General features: G+C 35.6%; 1 protein-coding gene across 2 annotated transcripts; it reads right to left on the bottom strand.

The window, feature by feature from the left end:
* Positions 1–910: 910 nt before the first annotated feature.
* LOC103432247 (wax ester synthase/diacylglycerol acyltransferase 11-like) lies at positions 911–6,314 on the bottom strand. 2 transcript variants are annotated; one of them, XM_070817670.1, is made up of 5 exons: positions 6,018–6,314; positions 3,928–4,482; positions 2,707–3,054; positions 2,206–2,343; positions 911–1,552 (listed from the first exon to the last, which is right to left on the bottom strand). In XM_070817670.1, exons 1-5 carry the CDS (start codon positions 6,198–6,200, stop codon positions 1,373–1,375), a joined length of 1,404 nt encoding a protein of 467 aa, XP_070673771.1. In that variant the 5' UTR covers positions 6,201–6,314; the 3' UTR covers positions 911–1,372. The 2 variants fall into 2 exon arrangements, with proteins under 2 accessions (XP_070673771.1, XP_070673772.1); XM_070817671.1 differs by lacking the exon at positions 2,707–3,054 and having other exon boundaries at positions 6,018–6,247.
* Positions 6,315–10,784: the final 4,470 nt, after the last annotated feature.

Here is a 10,784-nt window from a genome sequence, read left to right as displayed (position 1 = left end):
GACATCTCATAGTTTTACGTCTATTTTCGTGTCAACAACATAAAATATTATGTTAAAAACATGATGTGAGAGAGAATCCATAGCAAGTTCTACTTTTGAGAGTATCTTAGCATTTCTCTACATAAATAGTTTGTAAAAACTTTGCCAACAATATTAGAGCATCTTTAATGAACTCCCCATATGTGCTTTTAACTAAAATTTAGAAAGAAGTTGAAAAATTCTTCTCCAATCATATTTCTTATCCTGCTTCTAGAACGACAAAAGCTTGGTTCCCAATTCCATGTCCCTTCCCATGTCTCCTATATAATATTTCAACACATACCCTCTAGCATAACCTGTCAAACTTGAGGTCAACATTCTTATATTGCCAACCTCAGGCTCCGATGGCAGTCGTGAGGGAAATGTTAGGCAAAAAGAAGGATTGATATCCCTTTGTAGACAGGAGATAAACTCGCCCACGAGAGAGTAGTCATCACCTAATGCACGGTGCAAACTTGAATATCACAGTACAAGCTGCACTGCTATTGGGGTACTTTATAACATGAATTTCCCACCGTGGTTGGTCTTGTGGGATTCTTTTTGTTGCTATGCTTGAGATCTAGTCATCAAAATACTCGTCATATGATTCATTCGACAAGTTGGAAGGGAGGATTGGAGTTATAACATGGTCTTCCAGCTTCACTTCAACCTTTTAATTTCCACCGTTTCTTTCCATTATTTTCAATCTATTTCCAAATTAAATAATTAGTAAATTGTTCATAGAAAGAATCATGTGAAGAGTACTTCAAAAGAAACTTGAAACATCCCTAATACTTGGATGTTGTACAATACTTAGGTCTAAAATTTATCAAGCTTAGGAATAGCACACAATTTAGCGGTATGTCTTTTTTATTTTACTGACAATGGCATGTTATAGAAAAAATATGCTTGTGCACTTAGTTCAGTATTTGATTAATATGACAGTGTGTTTGTGTGGCTTAGCCCAAACTGCAAAATACCAAGCAGAAGTACACTATTTGACAGCAAGCAGTGTCAACTTCGAAGAGGAGTTGACAACAAACCAACTAGTGTCCATACTAGCATGAATTTTATGCACAACACTATTAGTGAAGCTACCAAAAATAGGGAGTAAACCCAAGAGGAGCCGAGAACACACCTACTTAAAACTAAGATACTCACCAGGAGACTCAGAAATAACCTCACTAGGGAGGTACTTGTTGACAAAATATTGAAATGAAACAAATTTGAGCAATCCATAAGAACAAGAAAGAGGAAGGTGAGGGGAAGGAGGAGAAAGGCTGCCACCAGCCTTAAGCTAGAGCAAAAGTCCTGCCGACAATGAATTTTTTAGATCTACGGTTTTGGTAGAGTTTCAAACGTGTGACTGTTCTTCAGTACTATTTTGCATATAATTTCTGTCTGAGGCGTTGAATATCATATCGAGGGCGTTTTCCATGCACAACTTCAACTTTTGTGGATCTATGATGCCTTTTTTCATTGTGAAGGCAAGCTTCACCTTTCCCATATAACTTACGATTGATATGTCAAGGTCCTGCAGGTCCATGTAAATTGTGTTACCTATATATATATATATATATGTATAATATATCTCTACTATCATTAAGAAAACATACCTCACATATACATAAACATATATATATATATATGCAAGTATATTTATATAAAATAATGCTTTTTACTTTAATTTTTAAAAATACAATAAATTCCTTTACTCAATGAAGATGCAAAGATGCACTCTCTCATCATAAAAATGCAAAGTTTTATTTGTTGTTTTCATTTTGCAAAACAATTCTTCAAATATCATTTCGTAAAATGCCACTAGAAGAGCCCTAAATGAACAAGACAATCACAAAAACACCACAGAGCCCTTGTTAATTAACCAAACTTTAGGCAGACCAGATATTTTGCACCTAAAATTGGTGTGACCTTCCTGTGGCCCCAATAAATGTTTGATATGTATTAAATTTATAACAACAAAATTAAAACAAGTTAAAATATATAATAAATATGCGTCAGTCACTTATTAGGACCACAGAGAGGCTACACCCATTTTGGATGCAGAAGATATATGTCTCAACTTTAGGTTGTTATGTAAATGATTACGGAAACGGAACGATGAATATTATTGTTTCCAAAACTTGCGAGACCGTACGTGTGTGCATGATATAGTAATATCTGGTTTACCTGAGGAGTCCCAACTACCAGAAAGTATAAGCCTTTAATTGGATGGTTTGCCAAAGACATTTGTTCCAGCGGGCCAATCATATTTGTGATCACCATGCTCGAGTTCTTTATTGTGCTACGGATATATCTTGATGCTGCCTGCATCACCAGTAGCATTATAATTTTTTAAATAAATGTGTATATATGAAATATCACAGGCATTTTTCTTGGGCTGGTTTGGTGCACATGATTGGATGAAACGGATATTAAATTAAAAGTATGTTAGAAATAGAAATAATATAATTATGACCACCTAGAGAATAGAAGATAGATTACTCATTATTCATTCTAATTCTTCATAAAATAGTAGGATTAGAAGAGATGAATTTTCTTCATAGCTAATCCTGTTCTGATCCCTTCCAAACGAAAAATCAATAACATCTACCTTCAATACACCTTAAAATTTGAAAACTCTTCATTTCAATCCAATCATATGTACCAAACGAGTCCTTATTTACTAACCTCATGGCCTCCAAACTTGTTCAGCATCTCCAATAGCCAACTAATGAAATAAATAGTAAAAGAATTTCTTTTCTGATTGATTATTTTTTGTGCCTTCCAAACGAAGTCAAGCACATTTGAGAATTCAGTCAACTTGGGAATAGGAACTTGCAAGAATGTAAAACGATTTCCCCATGGGCTCTTGCTGTCGGGTTTGATCATTTCTTCAATCGACGTATAATTCGCCATGATCCTTGTATTTAGTAAAACCAATGATGTGCTATGTGCTTCCCTTGAGCTTTTGTTCATCTCTTGCATATATAGTCGAGCGCCGAGAAAGACCACCCCAGTAAGAACATCATTTATTGTCTGCGATAGTAAATAAGTTAACTGTGTTGCAATTTCTTACGAATTTGACAATATGGTGTCTGGTGATTTGCATGTTGTGTGTGTATTTTGTTCTATTTTTTGTTAGTCTCAATATTTTAAACAATGATATGTAAGAGATTTTTGTTACTAGCCATTAGAAGATCTATATAAATGTATAATGTATGGGGAGTCTAAGGGCTCAAAGTCCCCAAGTCCCCAAGTCCCCGATTTAACTGTTCACCTTGAGCTTCAACAATATCAAGACCGTTATGGTGAAATTTATTGATAAATTATGTGTTATTTAAAAAATAAAAAGGTCGTACCCAGTGCACAAGGCTCCCGCTTTACGTAGGGTCTGGGAGAAGTTAAACAAATTTGAGAATCATAGTTTCATGGCTTCTTCATTATAGCTTCAATAGGTCAGAATATTCTAATTTGGAATTTAGGATGAAGTAGGCACATTGGCCTTGAAAAAAGAAAAAAGAATTGGCAGTTTATACTTTCTTAAGTAAATGTACTTTAAATTTTAGTGGCTAATAATAATCATTCCCACCATGCACGGGGTAGGATTTTGTTACGGCATTCAGACCTTTTTAGGTTTATATTAAGGCATTGAGATAGACTTGCAAGTAGACAGTTAGCCTAGCTAGCTAAACACATGTTCAGTTTAAGTCTTATGCATGCCCTCATAGGATGAGGGCAGAATAAATTTACATTCAGTTCCGATGTTTTAGAAAGAATAAATTTACATTCAGTTACTTTCAACAGGAGATGGAAGTTCAAACGTGAAAGCTTATTCCCATGTTTTAGAAAGAAAAAAGCACATACACACATGCATGAACCAAAATATTGCAGAGAAAACCTGAGACTTACCACTCCAAGCCTGCTCTTAATTAATCTGATTAGATCAAGAGAGATCGTCATAGTAGATACTGTAATTGGCGCGAACTCAAGTCCATTGTTCGCGGATTTTATTGGTGATCGATCATCTTCCCCCATGATGCTCTTTGAAATGCCCCACCAAGAATCGGATATGGTGTTCAACAAGCATGAGAAAGTTGTGGTCATAACATTTTCACTCTTCGGTTTCGATGGCAGTCGTGAAGGAAAGGTTAGTGGAAGCGATGGATTGTCAGCCCTTCGTAGACAGGAGATAAGAGCGCCCATGAGAGAGTAGCCATCACCTAACGCATGGTGCAACTTGAATATTACATTACCAGCTGCATTGCTATTTGGGTACTTTATAACATGAATTTCCCACAGTGGTTTGTCTTCTGGAAATCTTGTTGTTGCTATGTTTGAGATATAGTCATCAAAATACTTGTCATATGATTCATTTGACAAGTTGGAAGGGAAGATTGGACTTTTAACATGGTCTTCAAGCTTCACTTCAACCTTTTTCCATTGCTTCTTTCCATTATTTTCAATCTGCTTCCAAATTAAATAATTATTAATTGTTCATGAAAAAGAGTACATCATGTAAAGAGTACTTCAAAAGAAACTTCAAACGTCCCCAGATACATTTGGCGCACGTCCTATAATGATGCAATATTACGTACCATAATGATCTAGTACAATGCTTAGATCTAAAACTAATCAAGCTTAGGGATATCATTCGATGAGACTAAATCGGAACTGTACAAGTTTATGTGGTACAAATATGGCTTATACATTAGCCTCTACAAGGATCTTATGTTCACCGTATCATCAATTAAACGAAGGATTGAGTATAAGTCACACATCAGGAAATTGAGAAAAGAAAATACAACATGTAAATGTTTGGTTCCACTCTTAATATCACGAAGGTCTTTTGTGATAAAACTCAATGCTTAGCAATAAGTGGTTTTGTTGAGACAATATCAGTGTTGTTATGAGTGGGCCATCTGACAATACCAAACAAGCAAACTGACCAAACCCATCAAGTGATACAATTTTAATTTTTAATATATTATGAGGCATCCACTTAATATTATGGTCTAATTGTATTCCTTAGTATAAATTAATATATCGTTGTATAAACAAATTCCTTTTGGTGCAAAATAAAATAAAATAAAACTTCATGACTTGTTTGAAAATCACCTCAAACCTAAAGGGTGTGAAATGTAGTTTGCCCTATACCCACATGTGGAAAAATTTGAAAGACAAAAATAAAAGAAATCATATTTGGCCAAAAAGAAAAAAATGTTTACTAGTCAAGCGGAATTCCACTATTTTGAACATCTCATGTTTTATTTTCTGGTTTTTTTACAATGCATTTTTTTATATTTAATGACACATTTACACTACGGGGGTGGAGAATAAATTCATTGAACTAGCCATACATGAGAATTGAATCTAAAACATATTACTTACAAATGAAGAAAATACCATTATACCATATTACTAAATAGCTTGACAAAGCGATATTGTAAGACCTTTTACAACTGAAGAGGACTTTCATTGAATTTGTAATACTAGTGGCCATTTCATTTCTCCTACATCACTCGCAGATGACAATTCATTGCAATAGCCGAAAGCAATCATGCCTATTTTAATCTCAACTGATCTCTCTTCTCCCCAACCAACTAATAATTTAACCAATTAATACTATCGTTTGTCAAAAAAAAAAAAAAAGTATCACTCTGTCGTAGCGAATTGGCCTAAACACATCAGTCCTCCCTTAACCTTCACTACGATCTAGTGATATTGTTGCATAAAATAATTGAAAAAAAAGCTAGATAGTTTTGTCACCAACACTACGCACGATATATGAGACTTACATATAACTGACAAGTCTTAAATTCGATTGACTTTGATAGTTTATTGTGATTAACACAATCTTCAACCTTCCTAGTAAAATATTGAAAACAAAATTTGCTTTTGAAAAGTTGTTTAATAAGTAAAAGGTAGGAAACAAAGATTATGAGAGAGAGAGAGAGAGAGAGAGAGAGAGAGAGAGAGAGAGAGAGAGAGAGGGAGCGTACTATTATAGAGGAGAAGCGTGAGTTGATGGGGAGAAACACATTCTCAAGCAATGATAGAGTTTGAGAGTCATCGATTGGAATTTCAAATTCTAAAACACCAAGAATCGATATCGACAAAACGGAGCTATTGAAGTAGTGGCCAGTAGGGCTCACTGGATCTAGTCCCTCTCCCCCGATCTCCATCTAGTCCCTCGTTCCAACTAACTTGAAATTGTTATGCTTTCATCAACGTGCATGGGCTATGTATTTATAGAGTAAGCGACCAGCAAAACCTTCTCTTTAGCTTCTCTGTCTCATGCTTAAAACTTTGACATCTTTCCACCTACTTAACTAGACCTAACAGAGTTAATTGGCACCACCCTCCTTACAATTACCAATAATTCCCCCCCCCCTCCCCCAACAACCAATTACAAATAATTGCCCACCACCCTCCATTAAACAGGAGGTTCAATTACAATTAATTGCCCAATTGCATAAATCTTCCTAGCAACAACCCAACTAGTCTTCCCTCAAAGCATTTCCACCCTTAAAAAGTCATCGGACTATAAGCAATTTAATCCCCTCAAGTGAATAGTAACCATCTTTACTGCACAGTAATTGTCCAAGTGCATCACCATCCCTAAACTGAATAGTCCAGGCAATTCGTATTAAAATATTATTAGTTTTTTTATTATAAAATAATAAAAGATTTTTATTTTTAATTTTGGATGATAATAAAATAGGTTGAAAGTATTTGAAAGTATTTTTTGTATTTTTTTGTATTTTTAATTAATTTTTTAATTGTAGCTGACTTCTGCCTTGCGTCACATGGCCTAAGGGCTAGGCATGGTATAAAATATCGATGATATCGGAAATATCGGTAGTTTAAAAACGTGGAAATTTCGATGGAAATATCTAGATATTATCGATATCGATAAAAATTGAATAAAAACCACGGAAATTGTAAGAAAAACTTGGAAATTTTTATTGAAACTTCGGAGAATGTTTATTTAGTCAATTATCTATTAGTTTATAAAACAAATTAGAAGGAAATGCATTACATGATGGATTTAACTGATTTAAGTTGATTGTACAGCAAGCTGACAAACACTGTGAGTGTAGAAAATATGTAGTAATTAATGAAAAACAAGATTAAACACACCATAATCATTTATATATAATGATTTACTACAATATTTTACACTTTATATATTGCATGGTAAGATACATGAGTGATTTAGTACCACATAAAGTTCCTATGAGGTTCAAAATTTTCACTATCTTCATCATCTCTATGTGTAGAGTAAGTTTATTGTGAAGAGTATTCATCGAATGATAAATCCCCAAAATAGTTTTGCATGTAATTGTTAACATGCCACTCATATAAATATAAATATTTTAGCATATTATCATTAAAGCATAAGTGATATATGGTGGTTACGGTGTTGGAGGAGTAAAATGGGAAGTGTTCAAACCCCGTTTGTGTTTTTTTTTCCTCCTTTTTTTCCTTTTTTTTTTCTTTTTTTTTCCTTCCTTTACATCGATATGTTCCGAAATATCCGTGATTCGAAAAAAAAAATTCTTTTTTTTTCCTTTCTTTACATCGATATTTTTGATATTTTAGCGATATTACACCGATATTTTGACAAAATATTGCTAAAGTGTGAGCGAAATTATCGACATCGACATTTTCCGATATGTTCCGAAATATCCGTGATTCGAAAAAACCAAAATATCCTCAATATTTCGTCGATATTATCGATATTTCAGACTATGGGGCTAGGCTAGTCAACTTTAACCTAGGTGAGAGAATAGGCTCCCCAAAGCCCTGGAATGGGGTGGAGGAGTTTTGGGAGAAGGGAGGGGATTTAGGGCTGGTTAGGTATTGTTGTGCTTTGAAAAATAACTGATTCTGATGTGCTGTGAGAATAAGCTCATTTTTGCTACTTCACGTTTTTAGCTTTTTTCACTCAAAACTGTGAAAATAAGCTGTTTTTAAGTGTTTACCAAACACCTTTTTGAGCTCAGCTTTTTTTTATACCCACTTTTTATAAAAACACATCAGTACCAAACCAGTACTTAATCCATTATCTCCTAGGATTTGAGAGGGTGGAGGTGCACTCGTTTTTGTACTCATTTACGAGCTAATAATGTAATTCACGGACCGACTCGTTATGGTTTAGCGGTTTTGGTTGTTTAGCGGTTTTGTGGCTGGCTTTTCTCAGCCTCTGTTTTTGTCTATATTTCATCCTCCTGAAAGCTGCCATTGCAATAAGATAAATTCACTCTAGGTAAAATGAATTGAGTAATGGAAATGCTAAGTAGAACAACTGTAAGACTATTTTTTTTTGCCTCTCCAGAACAGTTAATCTATCTACTCATTCCGTCGATATGTTCCTCTTTGGTGGAATTACATAGTGTTGTAGGAAAATTCTTGATACATTGCTGAGAAAAACTTCAGAGTCTACAGTTCTTCGGCTTAGAGAGCATGTGGACCATGGCGTGTTCAGTGATTGACTAGAGGCAAGAAATTTAATTTCCTCAACCATTCGGCTGCAGAAGTCGAAGCTCAAGGTAACTGGGGGCAATATTGTAGACATCAAAATTTCGGTAAATAAATGTTGACCGATAAATCAAAGTGTCAACGCTCATGTATTACATAAATTTTACACGTAGCGTGTGACTCAACGAAAATTGAAATAAGTTGGAAAAGTCATCAAACAGGACACGTGTCAACACCTGGCAGAAACGACTTATTTCATCTGGAATATTATATTCAAAATTAGGCCTTGGAAATTTCTATAAATAGAAGGCTAATTCATTTATGGGGAGAGAAACCAAAATCATTAGGCAAAATTCTGAAGCTCTGAAGCTCTGAAACTCCGAAGCTCTCAAGCATCCAGGTTCCCGAAGAATCAAGAAAGCCTTCTTCGTTCTTCGTTCATCGTTCTTCCAAGATCAAGCATCGACGGCCCTTGGATCAACAATCATCCACCTTCAAGATCAAGCCCCGACGGCCCTTGGATCAACAATCATCCACCTTCAAGATCAAGCCCCGACGGCCCTTGAAGAAAGCCTTCTTCGTTCTTCGTTCATCGTTCTTTTAAGATCAAGCCCCAATGCCCCTTGGATCAACAACATCAACAAATCCATACATCCAATCGTTCTTCAAGATCAAGCCCAAAAGCCCTTGAAGATCCGTTCATCACCGTTATTCAAGATCAAGCCTTAACGGCCCTTGAAGAAACACTCATCCTCAAGATTAAGCCCCAACGGCTCCTTGAAGACCTGCTCAAATCCACCTTCAAAGATCAAGCCCACGGCCCCTTGAAGAAACTTCCAACAGTTCATCCAAGATCAAGCCTCGACGACCCTTGGATCAACGAAACATCCGCAAATCAACACCTTACGGAGATCGAATCAGAGGATCAAAATAGAGAGAGATTGTAACCCAAAATCATCAAATACAAATATTTGTTTGTGCGCGTTGTTCTTGTCTCTTTCGTTTCAGGAAATTTTCGTGTTCACAAATTGGCACGCTCTGGGTTTAGTGGCTCAGTGGCTGTGCTCTGGGTTCTAGCTGGATCCGACATCAAGGTCACCTCCACCTCCTCCGTCTCTTGCCTCGTAGCTGCCAACAACTTCAAAGACCGCTGTCAAACGACTAGCCGGTCGAGAAGCTCTTCCTCAAGCTCCAGCTCTCCGTCCATCTTCGTCCGCTCCCTGCAAATTCCTCTACCCATTTATACAGAAAAATATATTAAAAAAAAAAGGGATGGTGGAGCAAAATGGTGCTGGCACCACGTGAAAAAAGAAAAGAAAAGGGGAATGGTGGATCAGAACCATGTGAAAGCAAAAAAAAAATTTAAAAATTTAAAAAAAAATTAAAAAAAAAAATATATATATATAATAAAAATAATAATAAAAAAAATAAAGGGAGAGAAGGTGGATTCTTGGTGGCTAGCACCATGCAAAGGGGAAGGGTTTTGGAATGGTGGATCAGTCCACGTGAAAAAAAAAATTATATATATATATATATATATATATACATACATAATATATGTATGTATGTAGCAAAAAAAAAAAAAAAAACAAATGCATTGAGAGAATAGAAGTCCATTTTATTGATTTTTATGGAAATTTTACATAAATTTGCATTATACATACCTTAAAAAGAAAAAAAAAAAAAAAAAAAAACAAATGCATTGAGAGAATAGAAGTCCATTTTATTGAATTTTATGGAAATTTTACATAAATTTGCATTATACATACCTTAAAAAGAAAAACAAAAACAAAAAAAAAAAAACAAAAAACAAAAAACAAAAAAAAACAAAAAAAAAATCAAATCAAATCAAATTTACAAGAGGGGATCTTCAAGGACGATCAGGTGCCGCCTCACCACTCGGCAGAGCTCCAGAAATGAGAGGCGCCAGAGGTTGACTGTTTGAAGCCACACCACTCGGCGGAACTCCAGGAAGAGGAGGCACCAAAGGTTGATCATTTGGAGCTTCATTACGCGGTACAGCCCCAGAAGACGAAGGCAAATGTTGTTGGAACAAACCCACAAACCTTCGATGATCAAGTAAAATCTGACCATCAGATTCCTGCATCTGGTCAATTTTCCTCTTCATGTTTGTGGCATAGTTGTGTGCGAGCTTGTGCAACTGTTTATTCTCATGCTTGAGCCCTCTAATCTCCTGTTTGAGACTCATCACTTCAGCCGCCAACGATTCAACTTGACGGGTTCGAGCAAATAGGCGTTGGGCCATGTTGGACACAGAACCCGCA

This window comes from Malus domestica, chromosome 17 (assembly GCF_042453785.1).
Source record: "Malus domestica chromosome 17, GDT2T_hap1".
Classification (NCBI taxonomy): Eukaryota; Viridiplantae; Streptophyta; class Magnoliopsida; order Rosales; family Rosaceae; genus Malus; species Malus domestica.
Note: the sequence above shows the minus strand (reverse complement) of the source record. Positions and strands in the feature narration are given on the sequence as shown.

Bases quoted from the DNA above. Each gene is read 5' to 3' on its own strand.
- LOC103432247 (XM_070817670.1), bottom strand. From the start codon at position 6,200: ATGGAGATCGGGGGAGAGGGACTAGATCCAGTGAGCCCTACTGGCCAC. The intron at 4,483-6,017 runs GTACGCTCCCTC...ATTTGGAAGCAG, and splicing joins CACGCTTCTCCTCTATAATA to ATTGAAAATAATGGAAAGAA. The intron at 2,344-2,706 runs GTTAGTAAATAA...CTGGTGATGCAG, and splicing joins ACAAGTTTGGAGGCCATGAG to GCAGCATCAAGATATATCCG.